Raw genomic sequence first — 11,734 nt, 5'->3', positions numbered from 1 at the left:
ACGAGCCCTATAGCTGAGAGGGCTCGAGTCGTTGCCAGTGTGTGTGAACATTGTCTGAAGGTATAGATAACAAAATCCCTGTGCCTAATTAGCGCGTTAGTGTTACACAAGAAAGACGAAAAGGAACCCAGCAAAAGTCAAAAGGAACATCGTCACTCGTCAGAGTCTTTGATTTCCCGAGGTCAGCAGCATCCAGCTGCTCGGCGTTGAAAAGATAAATGCATTTTTACACAAATCTTTCTTCGCGGTCTCAACTTTTTTGTTCTTCAGCAATCAGCTTTTCTTTTTTTCCCGGAGCAGGGACTAGAACACAGTCGGATGTAATTTGTTTGTTCAGCAGCAGTTTGCTAGATCTAAAAGTCGCCAGAAATCTCATCGTGCATCTCCAGCAAAGCGAATCGAACGAACGACCGCGATTGTGTAACGGCGCCGGCGTCAACAGCAGCAACTCTGTATAACAATGAGACTCTAACTTCTTCTTCTTCCACTGGTATTCTTATATGAAGATACAAGGAGGAAATCTCAATGATAATTAAAAAGACAGCAACACGAGACGTTACATGGGTCTTCCGTTTCGTGAAAAAAGAAACTGTGACATTTGATGAGAGTAGGAAACGAGTACGACGAACTTGTTTTTCTTTTTCTCTTTTAATATTCAGAGTTCGGCAACGCTGTTGGACTAGAGCTGAATTTTGTAGATGGCACTATGGCAGCCATACACCGGGGGCTGGAGTGAAGTCTCTCGTATTTGAAGCTTTTTTAGTCCGAGACGTTTTCTCGGTTCACCGTTGACGTTGAAACCAAAAAAGAAACACACCCTCGTTTTTCAAGTCACAAACATTAGTCGTTGTTGATCGGGTTTTATTGGAATTTGGGTGTGCCGCAGTATTTGTTTTTAATCAGACCTGGATTCAGCATAGTTGTGTGTGTGTGCCGTCGCCCTTGGAAGAAATAATCAACACAAAAGCCTATAGCTCTTGTCTGCTATAGTCTTTTTTCCCATCAAAGTGTAACACTCCAGTTTCGTTTATGCCGTTTGTCTCCATCGCCTGTCATCACAAATGATACCTATCTAGACAAAACTGATAGCCAGTTTGACTGTAAGTGGATTATTCATCACACACACAGCAGAGAGCCTGACCCAAGACATAACCATCTGATTCATCCTCTTTCAGTTTGCTGCTCTTCCCAGCTGGCGATGTGCATACATTCAGGGCAATGGGAGCCCAGCAAGGCAAGGAACGAGAGCGGACATCCACAGCAGCTGGCTCCCTGCACTCGCTCACCCTCACATCTACAGCTGGTTCTAGACCGGTGAAGCCAAAAACCAACTCCTTGAGACCGGCCAGGGAGAACTCTTCAACTACTCGTTCTCAGGCCTTCAATGTGTTTGTCGAACACAATGGTATGTCAATTGTCTGTTTATCTTGCCACGATACTCTTGTGCCGTCAACCAGGCATGTGGTTGTTTGCTCCTGTCAAATGAGTTCATGCCACTGCAACTTGCAGCAATCCAACCTTGAGATTGTGAATATGAAAACCCCCTTGTTGTCATTCCTTTAGAGTTTTTACTAGGCCATGGAAACCAAACCTACTGACTAACCTACATTCGCCCCTGGGTTCCTGAATCGCTCCGTAATCGATAGACTAGATTATGCAATTTGATTGGTCACACAGTCTGCATTCGCCACCGTGAGGTGTTGTTGTGGTTGATCTGTCACCATAGTGACAGGGCAGTCCGCCTACTTTCTATGCAGATCTGAAATCGCTTGTTGGAACTGGTGTGACTCGAATTATGCACACGAGGCCAGAGAACGTCAGATAATTTATTTATGATTCGACCCACGAGAGACTCGGTTTGTCAGGTGATTTCGTTCAGGCTTTTCCGTCTATCGTGCCAACTTTGCATCAAGAGAGAAACCGTGAGAATTGACATAGTTCGTTTGGTTGACACACAACTCCAAAACTCCCCTTCAACTCCCAAGAGTGATAGATGATGACGAAGAAGAAGAAGAAGGAGGAAGAATCATGGGGAGGTTCAATTACTCAGAGTGTTTGGAGACCGGAGTCACGGCTATGGCGCCCGTCTTCCTCCTTCCAGATGCCTTTTTCCGTTCGAACGAAAGAAAAAGAAACAAATTCCCAACTTAATCTGATTAGTGTACAAGAGACTCGGTTCTCCCATCTCCCTCGCACCAATGAACGGGCCAAGAATCGCTCTTTTAAGTCTTTGTGTGTCTGTGTTGTGTTGTCGGAATGGCATTATTGCAGCTTTCGGATACGACGAGGCTCTTTAACAAACCGTCTGGACGTTGTCCTAAAAAACAAAAAAAAAAAAAAATCTGGCATTTCGGTCTGCGATGCTCTTTTCTTGGCTTCCTCATCATTTTTCCCAGCTGCCATGTGAGATTGCCTTGGCCGCCAGATTGCGTGTCCATTGGCAGATGCAATCTCGTCAGTTTCTTATTCATTCATTCATGTTTTGAAAGTTTTATTTCCTCTGACTTGTTGTTGTCTGTCAGAAAAATTACATTTCTCTTCAATTGCTGAGAAAATGGGATTTTTCCGTGCACTTACTACACAACCACAACAACGACGACGATTTGATAAATCGCATGCAGGGTGCCCTGGACCACTACACGTTGCTCGTATGTGTGTCTCTCTCGACCAGCAGCGACCGGAACGCTGAAAAATGACGGCCAGATGTCGTGCTGCGTTTCAGGAGTCGACGGTGGGAGGGACCTGAAAGGGGCCACCGCAAAAAAGAAAAGAATTAAAGAGAAAAGAGGAAAAAGAAATAACCGGTGGTGCCTCGTCCAACCGACGATTCGTTCTAATCACGAGCCGCAAAAGGAGATGAGAGGAAATTCAGTCTCTCCAGTTACTCGTCACTGGACGGACATTATCCAGTCCTTTCTCGCCCTCTCCTTTTTCGCTCTATGCGTGAGGTGTAGTGAACTGTTGTGTGCTTTAGTGTGCAGCCTAGAAGAAGAAGAAGTAGTTATCTGGTTTCGGGCAAAGTTCCTTTTTCGTGAAAACCAACCCAAAAAATTGCCAAAAAAGAGAAGAAGAAGACGAGTCAAAGAAGACGCTGCTGCTGATTTGGTCGGTTTGCGCCATGTCGAATCCCGCCCTCTTGCCGCCCTCGGTCATGCGGCTCCTTCAGATCCTTTATCCTCCCGGTGCCAAGCCTCGACTTGGTAAGAACCTCCTCACAAGTTACGAGCAAAAGTAAAAAGAAAAGTCAAGAGTCAGCCATTATTGATCGGCTGCTGTACCTTATTATTGATGTTCCGCCTGACTTATTCCTTTCGATCCTGTTTGTACTGACCAAATGCTGCGGGTCGAATTTCTGGGAACCGATCCTATCCACCACGGAAGATTTGACTTATTTACTCTCAATGGACCCGTCTACTTTGGTGTAATCATGTCCGCTACTTTTTGTTGTTGGTTTTTTTAAACGAGAGAAACGATCTAGTCGTGTCGGGGAGTGCCAATTTAATCGTGAAAAATGCGGAGACTACAACAACAGTTTGCGTAGTTGGCAACTTTAGGGAAACTTGTAATGGTAGCCGTTGTGGAACAAACAGATACTTACCGAACAGCTGTTGTGCCGTGACGTCCGACCGGTTAACTGAGGTCAAAACGTGAAGATTTTTCAATGTCTTATTTTGAAAACTAGCAATTTCTAATGCAAATCCTTCGTTAACGACGGTATCTGGGGGGATTATATGGAAGAAAAGAAAAAAAGAAAAGAACACGACACACAACAGATGAGGCCAGCAGCTTGTTGGAACAGGGGCGAATTAAAAACCGGCCCTGTCTTGTTTATTACCGTTACATACACTGTGGCATTGCGTGCCAGCCATTGGCCTAGCGGTTTGAATAGTTTCCATATGAGGGTCAGACATCTTGCATGTTTCGTTCTGATTTCTCCCTTTGTTTTTGTTTCTCGTGTTTTCATTTATTTTATCTTTTTATTGTATTTTATTCTTTTTTTTTTTGTTTTGTTTCCTTCTCGATTGTGTGTCACACAGAGGCATTGTTGCAGAACCGGCCACTGCCAACGCTGCCCGACTTGGCGACGGGCACGTTGGACATGGACGGTGGCGGATCGTCGGGACTAGGAGGCGGCCACTGCGGTACCACCTTTAGCCTTGAATCGGCGCACCGATGGACGTCGAGAGATAATCTGCTCCATACCGAACCCGACGATGAAGACCCGCAACTCTTTGTCGCTCTTTATGACTTTCAAGCTTCCGGCGATAACCAGCTCAGCTTGAAAAAAGGTGCCGCTTTAAAAAAATTTTCATATCAGCCAGACATTCAAACGTTATTTTTTTCTTTTTCCCCTATTTTTTAAATCTCTTTTTTATTATTATTATTATTATGATCATTCTGTAGGCGAACAAGTGAAAATTCTGAGCTATAATAAAAGTGGAGAATGGTGCGAAGCTCATTCGGGTTCGGGCAGGGTCGGCTGGGTCCCGTCCAACTATGTGACTGCTGTCAATTCCCTAGAGAAACACTCTTGGTATCACGGACCAATCTCCCGCAATGCAGCTGAATACTTGCTCAGTTCGGGCATCAATGGCAGCTTTTTGGTTCGGGAATCGGAAAGCAGTCCCGGACAACGATCCATCTCACTCCGTTATGAGGGTCGGGTGTATCACTATCGGATCAGCGAAGACTCGGAAGGGCGGGTAATAAATAAATCCAATCCTATTGAATTGCAAACCTCCCCCTCTAAACTTGTTTGAATGTTTACTTTACTACTTTTTTTTTAATTTTTTAATTTTAAAGGTCTACGTCACTTCTGAGAGTCGATTCCGGACACTGGCCGAGCTCGTCCATCACCATTCGGCCAATGCCGACGGCCTCATCACGCAATTGTTGTATCCGGCCCCCAAACGTCACAAACCTCAAGTGTTTGCTCTTAGTCCCGAGCCGGATGAGTGGGAAATTGAGCGTACGGACATCGCAATGAAGCAGAAGCTTGGAGGAGGTATTAATTCATTTCGGCCTAGGTGGTGTCCGCTTTCTCTTACTGCTCGCTGGGTGTTTGCGGTTGTCATCGTGTCGATTACGACGTGAACTAATTGAAGCGCGGGATGATGATGATGATGAACCGCGGCTTTCCCTTCCTGGACGATTTCGAAACCCCCCTTAACTTTTGGTTCTTTTCTATTTAATTGTAGGCCAGTACGGCGACGTGTACGAGGCCATGTGGAAGAGATACAACATGACTGTGGCCGTCAAGACGCTCAAGGAGGACACAATGGCGCTTAAAGACTTTCTAGAAGAGGCGGCCATAATGAAGGAAATGAAGCATCCGAATCTGGTTCAGTTGCTAGGCGTGTGCACGCGCGAGCCTCCATTCTACATTGTCACCGAATTCATGTCGCGAGGCAACTTGCTCGACTATTTACGAAGGGCCAACCGTGAAGAGATCGACGCCATTGTTCTCCTTTACATGGCAACCCAAGTAGCGGCCGCCATGTCCTACCTGGAGAGCAGGAATTTCATTCACAGGTGAGAATTAGCTAGGGTCCCGGGGAAATTTGATAGACTGGATTGCGCGGGGGTCTCTTAACTGCTGCCGCGATGTGTTTCATTAACCCGAAAACGTTTTGCTTATCATCTGAAGGGATCTTGCCGCCCGTAATTGCCTTGTCGGCGAGAACCACTTAGTCAAAGTGGCCGATTTCGGATTGGCGCGTTTAATGCGTGACGACACCTACACGGCTCACGCCGGCGCTAAATTTCCCATCAAATGGACCGCACCCGAAGGCTTGGCGTACAATAAATTCTCCACCAAGGTGACACTTTCCTCCTCTTTCTTGCGGCTCCCGTTTTTCCTCGTCATTAATCGTTTGTGTGAAAATTTTTCTTTTTTTCTTTAGTCGGACGTCTGGGCTTTTGGGATCCTTTTGTGGGAAATTGCCACCTACGGGATGTCCCCTTATCCCGGTATCGATTTAACTGATGTCTACCATACCCTGGAAACAGGTTACCGGTGAGTTATTGTGTCGACTTTTTTTCTTACGTTTTCATTTCAACAGCTGAACTCGATTTTTCTTTTATCTCTCTCTCTCTCCCTGACGATGGGGTTTCCTACACTAAAGGATGGAATGCCCTCCAGGATGCCCGCCCCGGGTCTACGATCTCATGCAGCAATGTTGGCATTGGAGTGCCAATGACCGGCCGACTTTCCAAGAGATCCACCACGGCCTGGAAAATATGTTTCAAGAGTCGAGCATTAACGAAGGTTCGCCATTCTACTTACCAGCTTATCAAATCGATTGGAATAATTTTCTGACTGGTGGGTTGTTTCCAATTAAATTGGTTCGACTAATTAGAAGTCGAGCGGCAGTTGCAGGGTAGCAGCAGCAGCGTCGGCGTCAGTTCCTCGAGTCCACGCCTGGCCTCCAAAAAGGCCGCCAATCAGGGACAAGCTCAAAATCAGAATCATAATCGACCATCAGGTGCTGGTAGTGGTGCCGTGATGACTAGTCGTTCCAATACCGCCCCGGTGCAAATGAGACGGGCCACCAACACGAAAGGAAAGCCCGTCCCGGCCCCTCCTAAACGAACCAGGTACAATCGTCTCTATTTTTTCTTTCTTTGGCTCGATTTAATGTGTGAAGAATGTAAACGAGAAGCGTCACCAGACTGCAATGAATTATAAATGAGATTGAAGAAATAATTTACAAAAACAAACAAAAAAAATATTTTCTTGTGGCTTGGTGCGACGCACGCATTCTCATTTCGATTCCACTTTGCTCTCTGCGTTGTTTGCCTGGCTAAAAAAGAGTTTTCACGCTGCTGTTGCGTTTGTTATTTTTAATTTTCTTTTTTTTTGGGTTTTAATTTTTGATTCAACCATTTTTTCACGCCCTTGTTTGACTCATACGTGTGTGTTTTATTTGGATTTTTATTCCTAATATTTGTGTTCTTTTTTTCCTTACCCGCTCGTCACTTGCCTTGACCGTTCATAGAGGAGGCAAGCCTAGTAAGGTGTCGGACAAATTAGGGCACCTGGGTACCGCACCTCCCAGGTAACTATTAACCAAATTAATCTTTGACACGCAAACACGCCGAACAAACAAACACCACCACCAACACATAATTATGACGTTACTCTTTCATCTTTTTCTACGAGTTGTTTTGGTCAATTTTACTACTAACGTGTTGCTGGAACGTGTAGCCATTTAATAATCGGCCGCTTCTCGCAATGTTTTTTTCTTCCTGTTTTCTAACCTATGCACACACGTTCTAGTGCTCAGTGCAAGCATGACACACCCTTTTCGATACATGATGAACAGAGTCGTCTGCAACTTGCCTTTTTATTCTTTCGTTTTAAAAATAATTGGTTTTATCCCTTCTCTCTTTTAGTAGCTCATTCCGTGACAGCTCTTATACGGATCAAGACTTTGGCGGACCTGGCGACGACGGAAGCGATTCCAACGGCATCGAACATGTCTTCGAAGGTAATAGACTTTTCCTGTGGCTCTAAATAAGTCGTCCGTTGTTTACCTTTGGGTTGTGGATCGATAGGCATCAATAGGGATCTGCAAAGTTTGAACCACGGCGACGAGTCGGACGGCGATGGCAGCGAGGGCGAGGCCGTTCTCACGGCGCAGTCTGGTGGCAAATTTCTGCGGCAAATGTCTGAGCAGCCGCGCGGGACCAGCAGCTCCAACCGAAAGACGCGGACGTACCCACCCAAAGAGACGAGTCCCGTCTCCGACCTGAAACCCAAACCGCCGCAAAGGAGCAAGGTCCAAGTGGCCACACTCGAAGTCCACAACGTCAAGAAAGCCATCAACAGGTCGGTTATTATTTAATTACACGTTTTCTAATGATTATTAGCGGTTATCTGATGTGTTTTTTCTTCTTCTGCGAAGGTATGGCACTCTGCCGAAAGGAGCGAGGATAGGCGCTTATTTGGAATCTCTTCGTCAGAGTGGTATGACGGGCGAGCCACCGGAAGGTGTCGACCTGGAACAGGGAAACAAGGAGGAAGATTCGCCTAAATCTGGTCACGTTTCTCTGTTGCGCCAAGCGGTTAACCACAACCGAACAGAAGATCCTCGGCTCCGACCGGGAGTCAAGAATGCTGGCGGCTCCTCTTCCAATCCGACCAAAACTCCTCCTACGGTTAGAAGTCACTCAGTGTCTGGTGAGGGACCTCGAACGCCTAGCCCTAAACTCCGCAACAGCGGCCTTCGATCCAGCAGCAACCCCCAGACGCGGAATCCGCGGGAAAATTCTCCGGCTCCCAACTTGGCCGACTTGGAGTTCCCTCCACCTCCTCCACCGTTGGAAGACGACGCGGCTTCCGCCTTGGATGATAATTCGTCTGCAGCTTCTCACGACTCGATCGACGGTCCCAAGCCACGGGACCACACCCCGCCAACTCGTCCTATTCCTTCGCCCCGGGGTCAGATTAAAACGTCGTCTGTCCAAATGCGCGCCAGTTCAGTCGACCGGGTGGGCGGTGCCCGTCAGTCACTGGAAGATCAATTCTTTCTCGGCGAGGAAGTCAGCATCGAGGAGAATTCGCTCAAAAGAAACATTGATTCCAACCGAGTCAACCGCGAGTCCGTCAATGACTCTCCCAACACGACCACGGGGAGCGCCCACTCCGGCGGTCTTGTCACCAGCAAGAGCGCCGATTCCCTTTCTTCTTCCGAACTGCTGGAGAGGAAAAGTGGCGGCACCCCTTTCCACTCGATGGAAGAAACGGGCGGCGGTGGTGGCGGAATCATGAGTCAATCGATTTTCGGCATCCTTCGCTCGCCCAGCCCGTGGGAAGACAACCAGCATGGATCCGATCCGCCTCCAGAGCCGGCGCCGAGCTTGGTTCCTGCGGCTCTCAACCAAAAGACCAAACCGTCGACGCCGAGAGGCTTGCGCCATGTGGATGCCCAACTAGTGGCCGAACTCAAGGAGAAGACGGACAAGAAGCCTTCCGGCGGATCGTCGATGGAGAACGTGGGACAGCAGAATCCTCCGTCAGTCCACCTGGTCAGCGAGCTCTTTGAAAACTTGCGGCTCAAGGCCGGCAAGAAACCGGGCTTTACCAATGAAACGCAGACCACTCCTGAACCGTCGTCTGCCCAGCCCGCCGCCGAAGTGATGGCTCCACCTCCTCCAAGGCCCGTTCACCCAGCGCCTCAACGACCCGCTTCGCATTCTGTAACCAAGAAAGTAGATCTGACGGCCGAGCAATCCAGTTCTCAAGACCAAACCAATTCTTCAATTGTTGCTGCAGCTGCGGCGGCGGCCAATAACGGAGATGGTGGAGTTAAATTTGATTTCAAGTCTCGTTTACGCAAGGTTGCCAACGAGAAGCCTGAAGTCGAAGCGGCCCCCGATCAACAGCAGCAGCAGCAGCAGCCTGTCGCAATTAAGCCCGTGGTGAAACCTCCGGCTCCTGAAAAGGCTGACAAGTCTGCTGAAAGCTCCGAGGATTGTGACGACAAACGTAAGAGCTCTGGCAGCATCAACAGTTTGAAACGGATGTGGGAAAAGGATCAGCAAGTGCAACAACAACAGCAGCAGCCGCAGCAACAGCCGCAATCTCAGCGAATCTCTCTCAAAAGTGGTGCCAACAATGTAGAGCCGACAGTCAACAGTCGACCTCCGCCTCCTCCGCAACAGCAGCCCGACAAGCCGGCCGTCCCGGTCAAACCGAGCAGCGTAGTGATGAAGCCGCTGGGCAAGAACTCGTCAGCCGCCATCTACGCCACGCCGACTTCATCTGTGATCAACGCCAAGCCTCCCGTGGCCAACCGGAGCAGCGCCGTCTATGCCAAAGGCCCTGCAGCATCCATGGTCATCCAGAGCAGCGTCGGAGGCAGCGAAAATGGCGACGGCGACCGGCAGAAGATCGTCGCCTTGTGCTCCGAAGTGGAGCAGGTGCTCTCGCAATCGCACGCCACCCCCAACCAGTGGATGGAGCTCCTCTCCAATGTCCACTCGTTGTGCCAGACGTACGCCGACTGCATCGCCCCGCACGGCCGCTTCCATTTCCGACAGCTGATCGCCAAGCTCGAAACTCAGACCAAGGAGATGAAGCAGACGAGCTGCGGGCCATTGAGGAATTCTTCCGAGCACAGCCGGCTCGTCGGCGACGTCAAGAACACGGTCCGAGATGTGGCGAACGCCTTGCAACGTTGAAACTAAACAAAAAAAAAGAGAAAAATTTGAATACTTGCGTGATTGATGGCATGTGAAACTACTACTACGTACGTTGTCCCCCCCCCCCTCCACCACCACCACCACTTGGTTTTGTATTGTTTGTTTTTCGGGAGGGAAACTTTTTCCTTGAAATGTCCGGCTGACAAGAGTTGGGTTTTTGTTTCATCACCGCAAAAGGAGAAAAGTAAAAGAAAACTTTGGTGAATCAAAAAGAAGGAAAAAAAGAGTAACAACTAAAATTCAAGTGCAGCCATTCCATGTTTTTCGATTTCTTTTTTGAGAGGAGGAAATGACACAATCCGTCGTCTTACAGTAAATAACAGTACGCCAACGTACGTGTGTCTTCGAGTGCCAGCAGATAGCGCAGCTTTTAATTGTTTGTGAGAAAGCAAGTAAAGTGTGAGTGATTTCGCATTTCTTGCCATATTGGAAAAGAGCTCGTGTAATTGTGTGTGTTTTTCTATTCATCGCGTCAAATCGTCAACTATTTCTCTCAATCTGTCGTCTTAACTTTATATATCCCCATAACTCTGATCATCTATCAAATTCTTCCCTTAATGCTATCTTACATTTGTACTTTTTTTTTAACTCCTACTAAAAGAAAAAGTGATTCCTCTATCTCTTCGATCGAACGTCGTCAGAAAAAGAAAAAAAAAACAACGATTCTTTTCTTTCTTTTTTTGTTTTTTTGTTTGTTTTTGTTTGTTTGTTTCTTTTGGTCTTTTGGAAAAGAGAAATGGGTGACGTAGCCGCCCGTCGCCTGTCCCCGTTGTATGTCTAGTCCCTCATAACCGTCTCTCTCTTTTTTTTCTCTCTCTCTCTCTCTCAGCTCTACCTTATTCTCTCGTCTTATTTCTTTGATTTAATTCGCATATCCTCCGTCATTGGTTCTTCTTCTCCCCCCTCCATTAGCCAACTTGTCAGAGAGATAACGAAAAATGTTTATAACAGAATAAAACAAAGTAAGGGAGAAATTTTTGCTTACCAAATTCGTCGACCCCACCCAAGGATAAGAGATTTGTAAAGCGTGTCGGCGGGGAAAAAAAACAAACAATTTGGGGGAAACTTATCAAGTCGCATCTCTTATATAACAATTCCTTAAATATTCTTTTGTGTTCCATATAGTCCCTCCTCCCAGCGCACGCACTGTTGAATTTAAAACGGACTCGATTGCTTGATTTTTCGCCCTTTTTCTTTTTATACTTACGTGAAATGCCTATACACATATACTGACTGTGTACATGTCAAATGCGTACGTATATCTCTCTATATCCATTTCCACTTTGCTTGTCTTTCTCCTTTTGTTCCGTGTGTGTGTGTGTGTGCATATGGCTGGCGAATGCATGTCTAGCTCGCTTTTGCTATCGAAAAGGGATCGAGTCTGACAAAGTGTCAAAGTGCGTGTTTATTATACATAAGGTGGCATACTCACTTTAATCCTATTAACACGTGTCATTTTTCTCATCGCCCTTGTGTATCGGTCATACATAAGCTAAAAACTATAGTTCGTGTGCTACTTTGTGTGTCT

The 11,734-nt window shown here is 47.1% G+C and overlaps 2 protein-coding genes across 5 annotated transcripts in view; one reads left to right on the top strand and one right to left on the bottom strand.

Annotated features, from left to right (window-relative positions):
* Positions 1 to 11,734, bottom strand: part of LOC124310854 (tyrosine-protein phosphatase 99A-like) — a 691,797-nt gene that overhangs the window by 563,559 nt on the left and 116,504 nt on the right. The gene's annotated exons all lie outside the window — the stretch shown is intronic.
* Positions 687 to 11,710, top strand: LOC124310846 (tyrosine-protein kinase ABL1-like). 4 transcript variants are annotated; one of them, XM_046774924.1, is made up of 14 exons: positions 687 to 1,100; positions 1,176 to 1,405; positions 4,038 to 4,289; positions 4,405 to 4,703; positions 4,804 to 5,005; positions 5,199 to 5,532; positions 5,648 to 5,819; positions 5,904 to 6,016; positions 6,126 to 6,268; positions 6,360 to 6,597; positions 6,999 to 7,058; positions 7,399 to 7,490; positions 7,558 to 7,831; positions 7,908 to 11,710. In XM_046774924.1, the coding sequence occupies exons 2-14, from the start codon at positions 1,219 to 1,221 to the stop codon at positions 10,183 to 10,185; spliced, it is 4,644 nt and encodes a 1,547-aa protein (XP_046630880.1). In that variant the 5' UTR covers positions 687 to 1,100; positions 1,176 to 1,218; the 3' UTR covers positions 10,186 to 11,710. The 4 variants fall into 4 exon arrangements, with proteins under 4 accessions (XP_046630880.1, XP_046630879.1, XP_046630881.1 ...); XM_046774923.1 differs by having other exon boundaries at positions 7,396 to 7,490; XM_046774925.1 differs by lacking the exon at positions 6,999 to 7,058 and having other exon boundaries at positions 7,396 to 7,490.

Source organism: Daphnia pulicaria, chromosome 8 (genome assembly GCF_021234035.1).
Source record: "Daphnia pulicaria isolate SC F1-1A chromosome 8, SC_F0-13Bv2, whole genome shotgun sequence".
NCBI lineage: Eukaryota > Metazoa > Arthropoda > Branchiopoda > Diplostraca > Daphniidae > Daphnia > Daphnia pulicaria.
This window is presented reverse-complemented; position numbering and strand designations above follow the sequence as displayed.